Source organism: Phoxinus phoxinus (genome assembly GCF_949152265.1).
Source record: "Phoxinus phoxinus genome assembly, chromosome: 12".
NCBI lineage: Eukaryota > Metazoa > Chordata > Actinopteri > Cypriniformes > Leuciscidae > Phoxinus > Phoxinus phoxinus.
In genome coordinates, this window is record NC_136887.1 from 26,608,182 (window position 1) to 26,628,713 (window position 20,532).

The 20,532-nt window shown below is 36.6% G+C and overlaps 2 protein-coding genes across 3 annotated transcripts; both read left to right on the forward strand.

Moving 5' to 3' along the window:
* Positions 1-4,806: 4,806 nt before the first annotated feature.
* Positions 4,807-13,624, forward strand: LOC307007650 (uncharacterized protein). 2 transcript variants are annotated; one of them, XR_013799649.1, is made up of 8 exons: positions 4,807-5,216; positions 6,363-7,740; positions 8,399-8,427; positions 8,713-8,841; positions 8,949-9,015; positions 9,429-9,451; positions 9,828-9,935; positions 11,917-13,624. XR_013799649.1 is itself a non-coding variant. In XM_079629877.1 (7 exons), the coding sequence occupies exons 1-7, from the start codon at positions 5,083-5,085 to the stop codon at positions 12,547-12,549; spliced, it is 2,478 nt and encodes an 825-aa protein (XP_079486003.1). In that variant the 5' UTR covers positions 4,807-5,082; the 3' UTR covers positions 12,550-13,618. The 2 variants fall into 2 exon arrangements, 1 of the variants encoding a protein (XP_079486003.1); XM_079629877.1 differs by lacking the exon at positions 9,429-9,451 and having other exon boundaries at positions 11,917-13,618.
* A 446-nt stretch (positions 13,625-14,070) lies between these two features.
* rom1b (retinal outer segment membrane protein 1b) lies at positions 14,071-20,334 on the forward strand. The gene is made up of 7 exons (XM_079629860.1): positions 14,071-14,148; positions 14,247-14,519; positions 14,853-15,018; positions 15,690-15,965; positions 17,155-17,309; positions 17,588-17,834; positions 19,666-20,334. Exons 3-7 carry the CDS (start codon positions 14,869-14,871, stop codon positions 19,894-19,896), a joined length of 1,059 nt encoding a protein of 352 aa, XP_079485986.1. The 5' UTR covers positions 14,071-14,148; positions 14,247-14,519; positions 14,853-14,868; the 3' UTR covers positions 19,897-20,334.
* The last annotated feature ends 198 nt before the right edge of the window (positions 20,335-20,532 follow it).

The following is a 20,532-nucleotide window of genomic DNA, read 5'->3' on the forward strand; positions in this document are numbered from 1 at the left end:
GCATCATATGTCGGACTGACGCAGCGGGTGTGGCAGTAGAGGTAGTGGTGTCGTTTAGGGACGCAGGGTAACTTCAACTCCGAAAAGCCCTTCATACGTGGATTGCTTCTCAGGACAGACCTAATGGATTTAAGCGGATATGGAGACGACTTTTCCACAGCCCTACAGCCGAAACGAAGCGGAGGCGTGGTCGATTAAGGACGGTCATCTCCACAGCACACTAACGGCATTCATCAGACTTGGCCAACAACAGGAAAGATGAAACATCGGAATTTCAAACAGTCACTCACCACGCCTGAAAAGGAAAGAACAGAACTTCGCGAGCAAAAGTGTTCTGGAATGCAAACTACTGAAATTATGACTTTTCATAATTACACAGGATACCTCTACCCATACAAACCAAATGCCCTCGTGACTTTTCTATGAAGACGACCCCTGATACTCTGCTTGTGAGCCCTCTTTCTTTCTCTGCTGCTGTTGGGACACCCATCTTTGGCTTGCTCTGATCTAGACCAGCTGAGCTCCCCCTGGTGGCCAACGTGGTACGCTATTCTGCCTTGTAGATCTGGCTCCCCCTTCTGGAAACTGCTGTTGCTGCTCTTCTCCCTGCTCTGTGCCCTCTGATTCCCTCCTGTGTCCTGCCTGGCTCGACATCTGGTCCTGATTCTCTCTGGTCCTGGCCTCTGATGTAGATCTTTTCTTCCATCCGTAGTCATCTAAGAGCTAGGTCGTTACTGGATAAATTAAACTCAGTCCATTTCTCCTTCCCTCGGTACTTCGGTCTTCTGCTGATATTTTTGGTATTTCAAGATTTCATGAAAAACATACTAAGCTCCAATTTCACAGCTGTTACGCAACACGTGACTCAGTCCATAAGGCGTTCAAACATTCAAATGTGCGTCATCGTAGCTGATTAAACAAATGCTTCTGGGCTTATGAATTGACGGTCGAAATACTCATGTAGAATTCTTCTTCGAGAACAAAAAAAGGCTTCTATAATCGTGGTTGATGTCTTTCAAACTATGAACTCAACGTTCAGTTATATCTTCCTAAAAAGGCAACAAAGAGAGGGCTTCTGTTTTTAAGGCTTAAAAAATAAATAAAACTAGGGGAAAAATGTCCGATTGTCTTTTTTTATGGTTTGTAGATATACAAAAAAAAAGTACTGTAACGTTAGTCTTCTTGTAGATATGCTAGCCCTCACTATCATAACTTGATCGTTGACGCGACCGCCATTTTGTTAGGACGTTATGAAGTCGTGAATGAAAATTAAAAAAAAATCCTAAGTCACGTCTCTTCAGAAAAACCCGTTGAAACAAAAATATTTTAAACTAGCTTAATAGAATAACATTGTCTTTATAGCTGGTAAAAGATTAAGCTAGTAACGTTAGTAAAATAATCAATATATACTCTTATTATATAAAACTGTATATATGTTAAGTTACTTCAGAAAAACCTAGTTGAAACAATAGATTGCTAATAGAATAAGATAACATGTTCATTGACCCTTGTTCAGGCTCTTAGTCAGCTGGTTAAACCTTTGCTAACTTAGTTGTAACGTTAAACTGAGCACTATAAATTATGTCATACTAAACTGTATTTTATAGTCTATCGTCTCGTTGGGACGAATATAAGGTCGAATATATCTTTTTTTTTTTAAAGAACTTTAAAATGTTAGGTAATCTTTCGATGCTACTGCTGTACGCTGAAGGTAAACTTATTAGAAGAAAGCCTTGACATAGTCAACTGTAACAACGCATGAATTTAAAGGCGCAAAAAGTTAACAAAGAACAATTCCTCTAAATTATCGTCGAAAAAGTCAAACAGAATAATACAAAGTCACATCACCAGCTCAACGAAACCTCCCTGCCTTCCTGTGCGTCTCACCCCGTTGTGACGAGCTTTGTTGTTGGCATGGTATTTATAGACCTCAGTGATGCGGTCAGTGGCAGCTCCTTCCGCCGAGTGATTAAAAAATAGTTCCTCTCACAAAGAGTTTTGTCTGATTTTAGATCAAGATATATGAATATGTTATTTTCATTTAAAAGAAACAATATGTGTGCAATCAAAAACAACATGTAATGATTGTATGATGCACGGTAGATTAAATGCCTGTTTAAAAGCCACATCATGTAGGACAGAATGAAGTCGAATTAGAGCGCAAACGTTCCCCAAAATTACAAGTAGATGATATGGGAAGTTGAGAAATTATATAAAAGGAATTCCCCCACCAAATGATTTTTCCGTTTCTATATTGTAGAAACCAACGGTCGGTCACAGCTGCCCAAAACGCAGCGTGATTCATCACAAATGCACTTTTCAAACAGCAACAGTTACGTCAGAAGCGCAGTGCGGAGGAATACAACATGGATCTAAAACCCCCTCTTTCAATCCGGCTCAAACCGGTTTCGGAGCATGGACCTTCTTTTCTTTTTTACTGCAGTGCCATAATGCGCATGCGTGTGACATTTCTTGGTTTAAAATGATCCAACTCGAAGAATTACCAGAATGTTCTGGTTTAACCCGGATTTAAAGTTATACGAAAACAATCCAGATTTTTCTGAGGTCAAGAAGTAACTTACAAGTTTAAAACAATGGCACATCATGACAAATTAGAGCCAATGTCAAATGTTTTTGATTTGATATACCTCTTTTGCTGTACTTAAACACTCCTGTGAGTCAATTCCGATAAAATAGGGTTAATAAAGGTACATTTAAACGGAATTTGAAGAGGAATGTGTTTCTTTGTCACACTGAAAGGGTGGGTGCGGGGCAAACGAGACCTCCAGCACGTCTCCTCTCTGGTATTTGTGCTGAGTGCTAACGTTCACAACGGGACAAGACTGCTACAAGTGAGATGGGGGATGGGCAACACAAATACACTTAAAAACACGAAATATCCGTGGTTTGCCTGTTTGGTTCTAAACATGGGTCGGTAGAAACCGGTTTAGTGATTTCAGTGTTCATTTAGTAAAAATTAATTCTGTTAAAATGGTTTTATATTACAACGAGCTAAGTAAACACGTTGTTTGTGGAATTAAGTTTCAGGGACAGTGAAAATTGAATGACAGTATTTAATTTACAAAAAATAAAAGCTACAATTTGTTTTACATTCCTAAAGATGTATTATTCTTAGCAGCTGACGTCACGTTGTTTGCGTGTCAGCATTTTGAACGAATTGCAGATTCGTCATCATCAAACAATAACTTTCCAATACACTGCTAATGAAAACATTGTTTTATGTACCTCATCGGTTAGTTTTGCCGCCATAACATGATGTGTTGAATTAAAATGAAATCCAAACGTGACGAATGTGGCAAAGTGTAGAAAGATCTAGATGTTTGCGGCATGGATTTCATTTTCAAGTTAACCACAAGGTGGCACCAATCTTACACTAATCACAGAACATAAAGGAAAGTCCAGTTGAATGAACCCGACCCAAACAGTCATTGTAATTATAAATAACCTGAATGAAAACCTTCAGCCAATGAGTTAATCAGACTTGTTTACACATTTCCTCTTCATCAGCATTATCACATAATGCTCGTTTCAATGGAAATGGTTGCCCATTTCAAGTCTCGCAAACATTTCCGTTCTAAAGACCCAATGTGTCAATAGAGACAAATGGGATTTTAAGACATATATTTGTTTGTAGTTCCACAGCAACTATGTACCATAGGATGAAATATAATCTTTAATAATTTATCTACAGAGCCTTATTTAGAAAATATAAACAAATATGTGCACGGTAGCCTACTGAATGCAAATGAAGCGGATGGCTGATTTAAGGGAATTTGGAGATAGCCTACAGACAACTCATACAAAGGTTTATTAAAAAGAGAAAAACATATATACAGAAATTGTATTGTATGTAGTCGTTAAATATCAGATTACATGCATTTTGAACATTTGAAGCATGACAAATCAAAGGTGATTGAATGGTTTTTTTTTTTTTTGGTGGGGGGGGGGGGGGGGGGCACCCACATGTCCTGTTTTTTATTCAGCATCAATATTTTAGGTTACTTGACTGTAAATAGCCTGGTCATAATTTAGTAAGACTTTACAATAAGGTCTCATTTGTTAACATTACTTAATTTAATAACTAGCATGAACTAACAATGAGCAACATGTGTTACAGTATTTATTAATATTTGGTAGCCTAATACCAAATAATAATAATAATACAGTTGGTAATTGTTTGTTCATGTTAGTTTACAGTACATTAAATGTTAAAAAGTACAACATTTGATTTCCATAATGTATTACTAAATGTATTGTTAATAAATGCTAGAAGTATTGTTCATTCTTAGTCCATGTTAAAATGTAACAGTTAACTAATGAAACATTATTGAAAAGTGTTACCCATCATTTTATTTTATTTAAAACAAATTTACATTTTCACAGTGTTAACTAGATTTTCTGCCTTCACTAGATTTATTTTTAATGATCAAATTAAATAATCAGGTCATAAAAAATGCTCATGGTAACTATTGTTATGCTTTATAAACAAAATATAGCTGCTGTTTAAACTTCGGGAATGGGGTGTGACATGAATGTTGTATAAGAAGTACAAGAAAAAAAACTATTTATATGTCTGCGTAGTGCGTATACAAATGTCTTCCAATAAATCTATTGTGATGTAACGGAGTACCCTTATGAATTTCACTTACACAATTTTAACCCAAATAACATGTAATGCAATGTCCTTTCACCAAATCGATCACCCAAACCAGATCGATTGTGTTCCAACTGTGTTCTCCCTGCATGAGGGCGGGTTTTTATTGAGGTCAATGTTACATCAGAATCAGATGGATATCGGGTGATAGAATGCCTTGGCAGCATTAGACTGGTTTCACTCCTGCTAGCCTGGTGAAGAATCTTCTGCTTGTTAACGGATGCACATTTGAAAGTATTTCTTTAGAAGATAATTCTGTCTTCAAACTTCTGGAACTTTACATTTTAAACAGACTCCAAAAAGCTACAAGGATAGCATATTATTATTATTATTTTTCTCCAGAAAGTACAAGGGAGGCATCAACAGAGCAACACTGCTAAATACTGATAGTGTAGCAGGTATAAGACATGGAAAGATACTTCACACCTGTGCGTGGCTCCTCAGAGGATGAGGTCAAAATGTACAAACATTCCCATCAACATCCTCATCAGCATCCTCATCAGCATCCTCTCAACCATCATTACCAGCATGGATCACACAGGTATGTGCTTAAACTTTCTTTGGAGGACATGTGTCAGTGTTGTTACTGTTAACTAAAACTAATTAACCAACCAAATTTAAAAAATATTTTTTGTTATAACTGAAATAAAATATAATATTAATAATAGAGGGACAACTTATAATAAAAACGAAAATTAGAAATTATGTCTTGGCAGCTAACTGAAATAAAATAAGTTAAAATATTATTTCAATTGTAATTCAATTACTAAAATTGAACTGAAATAAACAGAAACAGAAAAAAAAAATAAAAGTGACAAATCCACAATAAAACTACTTCAATTAAAATGAAAACATAGACTGAAAATAAAAGCTAATTAAATTTTTTTTTAAATATAATACTACAAAATACTAAAATAATGTTCAAGTGAAATTCAACCTACCTACTCTTTTTTTTATCATTAAAACTTTATTATAAAGTTAGTCCCTTGACGTTAAAACATTTTTCAAACCTTCAAAATAGCAGCATAAAATAAAACAAAAGTTACACAAACTAAACAGCAGACACTGTCCAACATTTCAGTTTAAAATGTTTTTGTGCTTTTCACTTTAATTTTAGAGTTTTTGAGGTATGTTTCAAGAAGAATGGGCAGCGGAGGCCAATGCCATCTTTCCATATTCATACTTTTTCTTTAGTCACGTGGCACATTTTTCAATGATCAGAACGTGTAATTGAACTATATTTGAATGTGAAGATATATTGTAGGATATGAATGCAGCAAATTAATTGTGTGTATTTGTTTTAATTTTTTTAATTACGATAACCTTTAATTTTCTTTCCTCCTAGTTTTCTACTTAGTGCAAATATTTTGATGTCATTAGGAAAAATGTATGGTTATAGCCTACTTTGTTTTGATGATTGAATTTCTACTAACTTTGCAACTTCATGTCAACTAACTCTCATTAGAGTATTAGTAGACTGTTAGGTTAAGGTTCGGGTTAGTATAAATTATGTTGCAAAGTTACAGAATGTCTAAAGTGGACCATTGAAATAAAGTGTTACCAAATGTATTGTGTGGCCTGTTAACAGAATACTGGCAAAGTGAAAATACTGGCACTATGTGATCTATAGGGCCAATATTTTCATTAGTATTCATTTCATTTTCTTATTTAACCCCTCCTAAATCAGTCACAGCTCTTCAAGCAGTCATGGAAAACACAGTGATAGACATGCTCACCATCACCACGATAACCAGCATCACGCTTATCCTGCACACCCTAAAGTGTCTGGAGAACACCACAGATTCAATAAAAGGTCTTCCTCCAGCCTGTCCTCCTCCTCCTCCAATTCTTCATCTGTGTCTTGGACCTCAGAGCCCAGCTTGGATGATGAGACGTATCTCATGCACAAACCCCAGCATTCCCTGTCCTGCTCCAACATCCCTGAGGTTCAAAGGAAGAGCCACGGCAGAGAATCGGAAGACTTTTTTGATCACAGCGATCACCGCCTCAGCCTGGAGAACTCTGTCGAACTGCTCCCTGCTTCTCAGCATGACAACCGGATGGCAAAACTCTCCAGGGGCCACAGCAAAAGCGAGGAGGCCCTTCAGCAAAATAAAGATTGTTACCCAGCAGCATCTCACCTCATAGATCATGGGCCACTTTACAAAACTGCGAGCCTGGGACAAAGCCTTGCCTTTAGTGGCAATGTCAACAACACACTCGGCGGCAGGGGAGTTCCCAAGAAGGCGGTTTCAACAATTCAGCTGCCCAGCAAAGGTATTCTGAAAAACAGAGATGAGGGACAGAAAGGAGGCAACTTCAGGAAAGCCAAGTCTATGGAGGTGCTCTCCACTAGGGTGCAAGTCACAGAAACATCCAAGCAGATCACGATGGTAGCTGCGAGGGATAACTTTGTGAAAGGGAAGCTGCAGTTCTCTGCATTTCTGGATGAGATCACCAAGCAGGTTATCAGTCCCGGTGCACTTAGCTCTTTTGGCTTAAACACACCAACGCCCCTAAAATCTCCTAACGAAGAACGCATAAACCGCAGAGGCAAGCAGGAGAGCATTGTGCCGTCACCAAAACAGCAGCCCATCAGAGCCGAGAGACCCGATTCAGGAAAAACCGGTATGGATTCAAGCTCACTCTCTCAATCACATAAGAGACCAAGCAAACAGTATCAGGACCACTACCACAACCGAAACCAGACCAGTCCTACACCACCACCACCACCACCACCCCGCCATGCTTCTAAAGCTGAAAGACAGGGGGCTTCCTCAGGTAAACAGCACCAAAGGCAATATTCTCAGATGCTCACTGACGGTACCAGCACCAGCCCTGAAACTATCCGCAGCCACCTCTCTAAACACAGAGTGCGACATCAAAGTAGTCACGGCCCATCCAGGCACATGGTTCCCAAGCAGGAGAAGGGATCACCGCCTCCTCTGCGTGCCCCAGGGCTGGAGTCAGAGTCTCAGTCAAGTAAATCGTCCACCAGTGCTAGCTCAGAGAAAAGTGACAGATCCAAACACATGGGACACAGGAGGCAGTCTAAACCTCACAGGGTGAGTTCATTGAGTTCATTTTTTCACATCCTAAAAAAAGACAAAAAATTTAAACCAAAAGACAGTTTACCCAAAAATATTAAGCAGCACAACATGTTTTCAACATATTATTAAATGTTTCTTGAGCACAAAATCAGCATATTAGAATGATTTCTGAAGGATCATGTGACCAAATAGAAAAGTTATTTCAAATTGTAATAATATTTCATTACTGTTTTTACTGTTTAAAAAATAATCTGATAAATGCAGCCTTCGTAAGCATAAGATTCAAAAACACATTTGAAAAAATCTTACCAACCCTAAACTTTTGAACAGCATCAGTATAGTGTATTCCATAAAAAACATTTAACCTTTTTTTCCTAACAAACACTTAATATTTGATCTTGAAGAATAGTCATAATATGCCATCATAACAAGCACAGCTTAAGGTTTTTAATATAAAATAAAATAAAATGATGGCATTGGGTTAACCTCTAAAGCTGGAAGCATGAGGGATACCCTTCAGTGTGTCCATATCTGTTGATTAACACAATTGAACCAGACGAGTCATCAATCAATGGTCTTTCCTGGAGCGTGTCACAAATCAATTTTCTATTTTCTATTCTGCACTGTTCTCTGATTACTGTTTCACCCCCCCACTTCTTTCTCTTGCCCCCAGGATTCGGTCAGTTCCATGGACAGAGTTCAGTAAGTGGTCCTCCCTTTTTTTCTGATTGGTTATTTCAGACTATTGATTTTGCTCTTATTCCAGAGCTTTCCCCCATTTTACAGTTTCCTAAAACTCTGTCATCCAGCCTGAGCCATATCGATTGCTTCTATTTTCATCTTTCTGTTTATCTGTTCTGTACACAGTCAGAGCAGAGTCATGATGTTTTGTTTTTTTGCGAGTGATTTATGATACGGAGTCTGTACAGAAAATCAGCAGTTTCACCTCCTGACAGATAAACACATCGATCTTGTAATATATTACAGGATGCTGGAGGAGTACAACAAAGAGCTGCACGAGAACCTGTTGCAGACGGTGGCATGCATTGAGAACATGGAGACAGATTTGCAATGTGCAAAGACAGAGTTAGTCAGCTGCAAAGAGAAATACCGAAGGTCAGCATTTAAGCTTTACATGCTGCATGAAAAACACATTTTTTTGCTACAGTTCTTAAAAATGACACCACCTTTGACTCTCTCTTTGTATAATGCCTCATTTGCAGGCTCCAGGAGAGCTATTCTGTTTCTCAGCAGGCAAACAGCGTCTTGGAGCAGAAACTCAATTCTGCGGTAAGATTACCATGAGTTTTTGGAGGCACTTTCCACAAGATCAGTACAAAATAGGATCAGAAAGAAAAATGTATTTGTTTTAAATAAAAAGTCTGTGAAAGAAAATGTTTATTGTCAACTATAGAATGTTAGCTAAATAATAGAGCTATCAGCTAAATAATAAAAATTCTCATTTTATTTAATTAAGTTTGTAGTTTTTCAACCTTGTTAAAATGTATGACTAATTACAATTTAGACTCTTTTTTTGTAAATGTGTCAATGTCAACATTAAATATTTACAGTTAAAATGTTTAATTTTACCTAAATTGTTCAAATTAACTAATAATTAAATTGTGTTATTTTTATTGCAATTAATTGTAAATCAGTACAATAGAACTATTATGATATTTTACAATTTTACATGTTGGATACAGCTGAGAAGGTCAAGACTTCTAAGGTAGGACCAAATCATCTTTTTTAGCGTGAGATTTGTGCTTAACATCAAAATCGACCACATCTGTGGAAAATACTATAGACAAATTTAGAAAATTTGAACAGCAAGAAAAGACTGGTTGCTGCAAAAGATATGATCGTACAAAGAAGCTCTCTGTTTTTTTTCTTTTCTTGTAAGTGCCCATCTATAAAATATGATAGTGCTGTTTTCAGGCCTTTTTATGTCTTATCAAATTAAAGCACCTGCTTTCCCTTACGTTTGGCTCTTAGAAAATGTAAATTCACATCTGCTGAAATGTCTCTAGTGTCTACACTCTACAAGACATACCGTCACCTGTGTTACATTTAAGCAGTATTTGCTTTTTACCTTATTTTGACAGGTAGACAGCTTGGACTCAGAGAGGAAGTTCCTCATGCAGAGAGTTGTGGATCTGACTAAACAGCTGGATACCGCTCAGAAAACCATCAACTCTCTGGAAAACATCAATGTAGGTGCAACACACAGACAGATACAACAAACAGATGCTACACGTCTTCCATGTTTTGGACAACTAGTCAATTCCCCACTAAACAGCTTATAAGCCTAAAATTGTATACATATTTAAGCAAACAAAAAAATTACACATCACAAGCCACATGTTGAAAGTCTGCATGAAATGGAAGATACAAGTCTTTTCTTCCTTATTGTGATGTATATCTGAGTGAAACAGCTTATTGAACAAGAAAAAATGTAGGGTACTGCTGTGGTTTGCCATAGAGTACAACAGTTGGGTTCTGGAAGTAAAAACTCCATTCATTATCTCCATATGGAAATAGATTTTTTAGCGAAAATGTCAAAAAAAAAAAAAGACAGCCCAACTGTAAGCTATGAGGTTGATCGTTAGATCGTTATATGCACCTTGCAATAAACTGAAAGTTTTGTTTTTAGGGGTGGGAATCTTTAGGCACCTTAAAATCCTCCGATTCGAGTCACGATCCGGATTCCAAACCGATTCTTGATCTACTTTTTTCCCCTCATTAATTAATGAATTAGTTTGTTTCTTAATCTTATTTTTTTATTTAATTACAAATGTAAACACTTTTAAAATAATTAAAAGTATTTTTTTTTATTGTTAAAAAAAATAAAAATAAAAATATATATATATATATATATATATATAGCCTATATATATATATATATATATATATATATATATATATATATATATTAGGGCTGTCAAAAGATTAATCGTGATTAATCACATCCAAAATAAAAGTTTGTGTTTACATAATATATGTGTGTATACTGTGTAGAATTATTATGTATAAATACACACACATTCATATATTTAAGGAATAATTGCATTTATATAGGCTACAAGCCTATATACATTTATATAATTTATATTATATGCCTATATAAATATTTTATATATAAATATAACCAATTTTCTTAAATATATACATGATTGTGTGTGTTTATATATATATATATATATATATATATATATATATATATATATATATATATAAATAATTATACACAGTGACAGTACACACACATATATTATGTAAACACAAACTTTTATTTTGGATGCGATTAATCGCGATTAATCTTTTGACAGCCCTATATTAATACAATTGTAGCCAGTAGCCTATGTTAAAATTTGTAAATGTATAGCTTCAAAACATAAAAGCAAGTAGCCCAGTAAGTAATAAAGAGGAACAACGAAACATTACATGACATAACTGACTGTGCTTAAATTCATTTCGCATCATAAGAGCATGAGATGCAAGCCTACATTTAACATTTAGTCACACCCAGCTTTCATGCACGAGCAGTTCACAAAGCGTGCGCGAGGATAATAAATTGTTATTTTGTTAACAATTCTGTTAGTGAGTTTAATATTTTTAAGCCCACAGCATTCCAAACAACATGATGCCTTCGTAGAGCATTTGTTAGGAAAATACGAGGCGGCTGAGACCGCGCACTGCAAGCGTATAGGCTAACATCAAGCAAAGCGCGTTCCTCACAGTGCATTCTGTGCAACGAAGCCCGCGAATGTCCTTGTAATTCGTTTCAACCTTGTCGAACTTTATGAAATATTTTTTTTATGTAAGGTTTGAGTGCTGTGTGTGAAATGGAAGTAAAAAGAATACAGTTGTTTCTAAAGCACATGCAGTGTCATCGCGCATCTGCAGTTAAAAACTATAAGCTCTTTCAAAAAAGAGAATCGCGATGCATACTTTTTTTTCTCCCATCCCTAATATATATATAGGCCTATATATATCAAATCAATTTTGCTGTTCGCAATGCTACATTGGGATTGTTGTTATTTCCCTCATTAAAGCTATGCTATTATGTACACAGTCTTGTAGGCCTATTTGTCTTTTTGTCTGATTTTCAAATAGTTTTTTTTGCTTTAAATAAATGTCTGTAATGTTGTGATTCACCTCGTAGCTGATTGGTTAACATCTTTCTCTTCTCAGGTTCACTCATTGATTAGTGAGTTGTTGAAAAATCACTTTGACTCTCAGAAAGGACTTGAACACTTCTTATGTCCTCAAAAATCTCCAGGCCAACCTGATAGTGACCAATCAGACAGTGTGCAAGAGCTCATAAACAAGCAACCATCTGGAGAAAAAAGGGAAGTTTTTGAATGGCCACAAACTGATCAGACATGCTCAGGTGCCAGACAACAGCCTGCCACAGCCTTTCTGCCATGGAAACATGATCATGATCCATGGGCAGGGTCCGAGCAACTTGTGGTTAAAGGAAGTGACTCACAACTTCCTTTTCTTTTTGCTGATGATGAGCCAATCCACAAAACGATGGCAGACACAAAGGCCCCAAGTCATCAAATGCATCAGTTAGCTGTGAACACAGAGATCCACATTGTTCCCCCAAACCCATATAATCTAGAAGAGATGAGGCTCAGCAGACAGACAGGTGGAGAAGGAACCGTCACGGCGGGGAAAGACCCTGATTTCAGCTCTCTCACAGCTCAGAGGATGCTGAATGAGTTCTTGAACCAGATTTCTCCTCCAGCGCATGATGGTAAAGAAAAGGATAGTTTAGAAGCAGTGATGGGGGCCAGAGAACTAACAGAAGGAAAACAGTAACATTCAATCTGAAGTTTATTTGGTAAATAATATAGAACTGGATGGAAATCGCAATTACGTCCCCCATTACCATAAACTTCACTTCTATCTTCACAAGTACAATTACTGTATGCAAATATGTAGGCCTATGTATACCATCTGGTTTTGTGCTATATACATTTAAATAATTTAGTTTTCAGGTTTCCTGCTTTGATTTATGGTTAAATGCATATGTGAAAGGCATTCTCTGTGTTTGTTTTTATACCTGCTTGCACTTTTTGCCCTTGTAAATTCTGAGATGCTCATAAATGGTAAATGGACTGCATTTATATAGCGCTTTCACAGACCCAATGGCCACCAAAGCGCTTTACATTTTGCCTCACATTCACCCATTCACACACCAACGGCGGTGTCAGCCATACAAGGTGCCATCCAGCTCGTCAGGAGCAGCTGGGGTTAGGTGTCTTGCTCATGGACACCTTGACACTTGGTCGTTGGACCTTCCGGTTTGTTGACAACCTTGAACCACTGAGCCACTGCCGCCCCTGGTCATCAATCAAATAATATGGTTACAATGCGTTCCAATCATATAATTTTATTGAAAACCAAGTTTACTTTTAAAGAGCTTCTTATTCAATTATTTTTGACTGCTTAATGTTTGCCTGTAAAAATAAATAAATGGAGAGTGAATAGAGCTTCTGTGAAATATGTAAATTATCGGCTGAGACCATTAATGTTCATGTTTCCATTTATTGTATAGATTAACATTTAGCAAAGTGTTCGTGGTTGTGATTCTGAGTAACTGATATCCTAGATTCTCATTCTTAATTAACTTTTCTTTTGGAATATTTATTTTTAAGGCCCAAACTAGTTCAGTCCCATAGATAGGGGGATCTCAAAATGTTCAAATTGTTGAATTTTACCCATTTTCAATGGTCAAGAACCAAATGTAGCTCACTTTTTAAACAGCTGATAGTTATTGTGTCTAAAGAAGAATGCCTGAAGGAATGCAAGTTATAATTTCTGCAATTGTCCATATAGCCATATTATTTTATTATATAATATACTAAAATTAATAAAGTATTTGCTGTACATTTGAGAATTGTTTATATTTGTGTTATATTGTTTGACAATGTGGTGTCTTTATATCCATAAAACAGTGTGTCATCAGTTATGCCAATTTCTTCAAGTGATTTTAAGGTTTTAAAGGTGCAGTGTGCGATTTTTAGCGGCATCTAGTGGTGAGGTTACGAATTGCAACCAACAGAAGTTACGGTTGCCGAATGCCGACAGGAAAATATGTCGTCGTCAGACATCAGAGAGTGTACAGTTAAGCAATGAGGTTTCTTTTACAGAGATAAAATAAGAAATTATATTTACTTAATATTCAGTAAAACGATATGTTTTTGCGAATATTATTGTTACTTATTCATCATTGTGTCAGTGTTTTATTCGCTGACTTTTGCTAGCTTCTTTGATAGAACAACATAGTGAAGAAACGTGCTCTGTAACGTTAATAGTTTGTCCGTTTAGGGCTGCTGTAGAAAAATGTCGCGCAAAATGGTCATTTCGAAGTAAGGGGACCCGCTGTGTATGTAGATAGAAACGGCTCGTTCTAAGGTAATAAAAACATAACGGTTCATTATACTGGTCTTTTTACACCACTGAAAACATAGTTATGTATGATATTGCATTTTTTCGGTTTCACGGTTTCTCAGTCCATTATGGCTCACCTTGCATCAAACCCCTCCCTCTGGCACTCTTTCTGGACCTGTTGACCAAGGGCAGGTTTGCTTAGAGGACACTGGCCTGGATTCTCATGGGTGGAGTTGGTCTAATAGGATCAGATATGATGACAGGAGATTATGACACTCAGGCCATAATACTCAATATCATATTTTTAAGTCCTATAGTCAAAATGGCTGCCAAACTGTAGGAGGCATATTGAAGGCTCAGGGTCTGAAGAAAAGGGCACTCAAACATTCTTGAAGGTAATTCATATATTTTCTTTTACACAAATTAAAATCAGATAATCTTTGACACAACTGTAATTTAAATTCAAAATAAAAAAATAAAAAATAATAATTTGGCTCACACCCTTGAATTAGTCATATTTGAAGTATTTTTGAGATGATTTCTGAGTTATCTAATGATTATGGATTGCACAGTCCTGTTGCTAATTTTTAGATTCGAACAAAACCTGATAAAACGATGGGAATTTACCTGCGAATGACAGATTATTTGCTGAGCTGGATACTGATACTGCGCGGCCTCTATTAAAATCCTCTTCTGCAATCTAAACTTCCCTCTCTCCCTATCCTAAGCCTGTTCCTAAGCAGCATGGTGTTGTTAAAACTTAAGTTCCCCTTCCAAAAGAGGGTGCGTCTGGCCCAGGGTCTCTGGCTGCTTTCATGGGTGGCTATGTTCTCTGGAGCCATCACCTTTGCTATGGGAGTCTTCCTCAAAACTGAGCTACATCGCAGATCAGAGGTAATGCAACATTAATACAACTTAATTAATAAACAAAAAGATAACCTACAATTGAAGAATGAGATGTACTAATGTATCCTAGATACATGCTTGTTTGCCAAGAACATAAATGGAAATAATGTATTGCAGTGTGTAGTTTGCCTGCCATTATAGTCCATTAGGAACTATAAAGTGTGTGAAAGGATAGTGACAAATGCAATCAGTGCTCGAAATGCTGTTTTTACACTAAGCAAATGCCATTAAAAAAAAAAAGTTTGGTATTTTTGCAGATATTATTTACTGTATGTTCAATACTACTACTACAATTACTACTTTCATTTACCCTTTAGTCAACACAAGTGTAACAGGCCTAAGCTTTGTCTTGTTGAGAGGAATAATCTCACATAATCTGAGGATTGGCCCTCAGATAAGGTCTCTATAGTGTGCACCAATAATTCAGCTTGCGTCTATATGAAGTTAATAAACCTCACAATTAAAGCTGATAAGTGAAAAGCGTGGTGAAAACTATTATTAACAGAACATACTATATAAACTATATAAACAGAACAGTTAAAACTAGTCTTATACTGGATTCATTTAGGGTTCAAGTTTTCCGTTTTTTATGATCAAATGCTGCTAAAAATTGGATAGAGGTGAGATTGCAAAAATATCATCTTTCTCACTCTATACAGGTGATGCACAATATGGACATCCATATTGTGCCAAATCTGCTGATGGCAGTGGGGTTAGCATCAGTGGGCATCAACATCTGTGCTAGCAAAGTCTGCCAGGACTCGCTGGACCCCTCGCGTTTCCCACGCTGGAAGACGTTTCTTCCTCCGTTCTTCTTCTTCTCTGTCTTCTTCACCTCCTTGCTGCTGGTTGCCATGATTCTGAGCTTCGCCCTGCAGCCCAGCCTGGAGGAGTCTCTGAAGATTGGGCTGAAGAACGGCATCCGTTTCTACAAGGTTGGTGAGAGAAAGACGATTTAACAAAGTCATTTAACAGCAATCAGTTGTCATATATATTAATTCTACACACACACACACACACACACACACACACACACACACACACACACACACACACACACACACACACACACACACACACACACACACACACACACACACACACACACACACACACACACACACACACACACACACACACACACACACACACACACTAAGCTATAAATTGTCTTAACCACAAATTACTGGTCAGGAAATTAGCAAAATGTCTCCGTAAAATATCAGAGACAGAGTTAAGTTTTTGGAAGAATATGGGAAGTTGTGGATTGATGAATCACAATGAAACACGAGTTGCATGATAATTCTCCTGAGTGGTGTCTTCAAAGGTCTGCTGAGAAATATAATAATAAATGCATCTCTACCACTGTGAAGCATAGGTGAAGAGGTGTCTTTGTGTAGGGAGTCTTTTTAGCTGCTGGTATTGGTGAGCTTTACTCTGAAATGTCATTTAATGCTTTGGAGTACAGAAGAATATTGCAGAATGGCTTGCTTCCCACAGTTGAAACAAAGGTTGTTATCAAAAGAGGAATGATGAGATCTTTCTCCTACCCAAATTGCAAAGACAACCAAGAATTGGCTTGAGAACAAGTCCATCAGGCTCATGTTTTGGCTAGGTCAGAGTCCAGATTTGAACCCTATAGTGAACATTTGGTCTTACATTTAACTCATACAAACTGGGAGACATTTTTCAACTACTAATGAACTATTTGAGGCCATTAACTTTGAGTGGAACAATGACTCTTCTTTCTGTAAAAAGCTCTCTGCAAGTTGGGGAAGGCTATTCCGTGCTAAGTTACTTTATCTACAGTAGTTGTGCAATTCTTGCTAATTTCCTGACCAGTGATTTGTGATGTGATGGTTAAGACCATTAAAATACCACTAAATATTAAACAAACAAACAAACAAATATATTTAAATAAGAAAGAAAGAAAGCCAGCCAGCCAGCCTCTGGCATTTTTTTAGTATGCCATTTGTATATGGAGTCTAGACAACACTTGATTCAAATAAATGTTTCCAAAGGCAGTTTAAAATCAAAAGAATATAAAGAATTTGAATTGAATAGAGGGAGTTCAATTACAATCATATTTCTTTTGATGAACTATGTTGTTAAATATCTCTATAGGACACAGACACACCAGGCCGTTGTTTCCAGAAGGAAACTATTGACCGTTTGCAGATTGAGTTCCAGTGCTGTGGTAATACTAACTACAGGGACTGGTTTGAGGTGCAGTGGATCAGCAACCGCTACCTGGACTTTACATGCAAAGAAGTGAAAGAGTGAGTCCAAAAATCAAAGACCCCTCCCCCTTTTAGCTTCCAAGGTTAATTTAGAATTTAGAATGTCATGTTCTGAAACAGGATGTCATCACCAGATGAAGAAAGGCCAACCCCTAGTACTCGCAAATCAATTATGCATGTGTGCATGAGCGTGGCGTATTGATTAGAAAAATCAATAAAGACAGTTGGAGAATCAATGATGTAACAAAACTAGGATATGTATAACTATAATTGCATTATATAGTCTTATGTTTCTGTCTGTTACATTTTGCCGACAGTCGAGTGAAGAGTAATATAGATGGGCGATATCTGATGGATGGGGTCCCATTCAGCTGCTGTAACCCCTCCTCCCCCCGGCCCTGCATCCAGAAGAGTCTCCTGGACAATGCTGCCCATTACAACTACGAGTATCAGAAAGAAGAGCTGAACCTGTACAACCGAGGTTGCCGCCAGGCCCTTGTCAACTACTACATGGGTTTAATGAACACCATCGGCCCTTGTGTTCTGCTTGTTTTCCTTCTCCAGGTATGGCCTGATTAATGGGTTGAATGAGTAATTACAGACCACTGATCCTCATTTTCTAAAAAGGAAAACAATTTGCGTTTCTGAGCCATGTTCTCTCAGCAATCTCATGTGGGTGTTTTTAATGGAAGTTTTTGATTTATGAGTAAAATAAGATATTCATACCTCAAACGTGAATTCTGAACACCCTAATTTAAAAACATAAGTTGCTATATAAGGACTAAAATGGTCAGCAAAACACTGCCATACAAAAGTTTGAGGTCAGTAAGATTTTTTTCTTTTCAGTGAATACTTTTATTCAGCAAATATGTATTAAATTCATCAAAAGTTACACTAAAGATATTTATAAAGTTAAAAAATATTTATATATCAAATAAATGTAGTTTTCTTGCATTTTTTTGACAAACTTATTATGCAGCACAACATTGATAATAATAAGAAATTATTCTTAGCTTTAATTAGAATGATTTAAGAAGGATCATGTGACACTAAAGACTGTGGTAATGGTGATTAAAATCCAGCATTGCCATCACAGGAATAAATTATATTTATAAATATATTAAATTAGAAAACAATTATTTTAAATATTCCACAATATTTATATTTTGACTATATTTTTAAATAAAATAAATGCATCCTTGGTGAGCATAAGAGACTTCTTTCAAAAACATTAAACAAAAAACACAACATCTTCAGAATTCATGATATAATGCATGTTGAAGAAAAAAAACATGAAAGGCTCTTTAAGTAATACTAACCACACAACTTATTTTACTCAAAAAGCACAAAACCAAAAATATTTTACTTTCCTTAATTAGCCCAAATTGACATGATAACAGAACAGCTCTATTGGATGATCTTACAGGTGAAGTGTGTAATAATTAGTGCACCGTTTAGACCTAACAGTCCAACAAAATAATGTTTTTAACAGAACAATGTTTACAGACATGCATAACCTTTAAGATTTAAGTACTAAACATTAGAGTTGCTGAACACACCAACATTAAAAAATGCATGCACCTAAAAAAGCATGTGATAATATGTGCCAGTTGCATCAGAGGACTGTTTTGTGTGTACCGCCCACCCCCAAATAACCGCATGATTTTAAGTGTCAACTGTGAATAACACATTGTATAATCTAATGTGCGCAACACATCGAACCGTTCACACACTCGTCACTCAGTTAATATTGACACTCTTCCGGAAAGGCTGGCAGTACAGTTGTGAACTCAGAGGTGTCAATATTCATTATTTAAGCATTAAAATAACTTGCACCCAAAACCACATCACCATCTCAGCTTTTATAACAGTCACAGCTTTTGTAACACTAATTGACTCATCACGTCAATAATTCAATAATCAATAAATCAACTTGATTTATTATAAATCAACTTGATTTATTATAAATCAAGTTGATTTCAGCTGCCAGCACCAATAAACTAGATTTGCTTTGATAAAATATTGTTGTGTCAAAAAGAGAAAGAGAGAGAAGCTATTAAAATTCTGTTACCATTTACTCACCCTCATGTCCTTATAAACATGTATGACATCCTTGCTTCTGTAGATCACAGAAGATGATATTTAAAAAAAAAATTGTTTGTCCATACAATGAAAGTCAAATGGGTCTGATGTTGTTTTGGACCCCGATGCTCTTCAAAATATAATCTTTTGTTGACAGGTTTGAAACAACAATGAGGGTGAGCAAATGACATAATTTTCACTTATGGCTAAACTTGACGAAGTCTTTTTAAGAAAAGTAATTTGTAAAAAAAAAACTAAAGAAATTGTCCTAATGTCATTTGAACTCTAACCTCTATGTCTCCTTGGTCCTCAGATGTCCATTCTTGTGAGTCTGCGCTATCTGCAGACTGCAATGGAGGGTGTGCTGGGAGAGGAGAATTTGGAGATCGAGACAGAGGGATACATCCTGGAGAAGGGAGTGAAGGAGACATTGTTGGAGACTAAAGAAAAGATGATGAAATTCCTCCAGTTGGCTCAGGTGGGCGACGCATCCGCTGCGACCCCGGACACCGAGCCAGAGGCAGAAAAGCCAGCCACAGCCTAAAAGACCAAGTGTAATTGTTTATAATGAGTGCTGATGTACACATGAGTGCTAAATGTCCTTGATTATCATCATCCAAAGGAAATAGTCATCATAATTATAATGTAACGTTGCTACTTCATTGTTAAATGAAGTTATCAAGTTACCCAAATATTTGAGGTAAAAACCAGTAACCTCTCAAAAACGGAAAAAACTGATGGTATCAAAATAGCCCTTTCTCCCATGACAATTATATAAAGTGAAGATGTCTGAAGAAGAGTTAAAGAAGAAAATTCCAAAGAAATGAAGGCAATGAAATAGTATATTTCATCACATGAGGTCTGTAGTTGTTTTGCTGCTTCATGCTTTGCTTAAATAGACAAAAAGAGAGCTGAAATTGCAGATGTATGCGACAAATAAAGAGTTTTTAACTGATCTGTGAAGTCACATGGTCATTGTGTCTCATGAGCTTGTGCTAATTTCTGTTTTGTGTTGAAATGTGTTTTTCAGTTTGAACACTTCTTCCCTCACACTAGCCTTATCTTAACTTCTCTTGTGAAATGTAGTGTTAAATCCAGTTCCTCTTCTTCTGCCTATGCAGATAGAGAGAGGGAGAGAGATATGAATAGGATTAAGCTGACTGAATGCGGCAGGCCATAT

Excerpts from the sequence above, each read along its gene's own strand:
- LOC307007650 (XM_079629877.1), top strand. The coding sequence starts at position 5,083 with ATGGAAAGATACTTCACACCTGTGCGTGGCTCCTCAGAGGATGAGGTC. Across the intron at positions 5,217-6,362 it reads TACCAGCATGGATCACACAG|TCACAGCTCTTCAAGCAGTC; the intron begins GTATGTGCTTAA and ends CTCCTAAATCAG. Across the intron at positions 9,016-9,827 it reads AGCAGAAACTCAATTCTGCG|GTAGACAGCTTGGACTCAGA; the intron begins GTAAGATTACCA and ends TTATTTTGACAG.
- rom1b (XM_079629860.1), top strand. The coding sequence starts at position 14,869 with ATGGTGTTGTTAAAACTTAAGTTCCCCTTCCAAAAGAGGGTGCGTCTG. Across the intron at positions 15,019-15,689 it reads AGCTACATCGCAGATCAGAG|GTGATGCACAATATGGACAT; the intron begins GTAATGCAACAT and ends CACTCTATACAG. Across the intron at positions 17,835-19,665 it reads TGCTTGTTTTCCTTCTCCAG|ATGTCCATTCTTGTGAGTCT; the intron begins GTATGGCCTGAT and ends CTTGGTCCTCAG.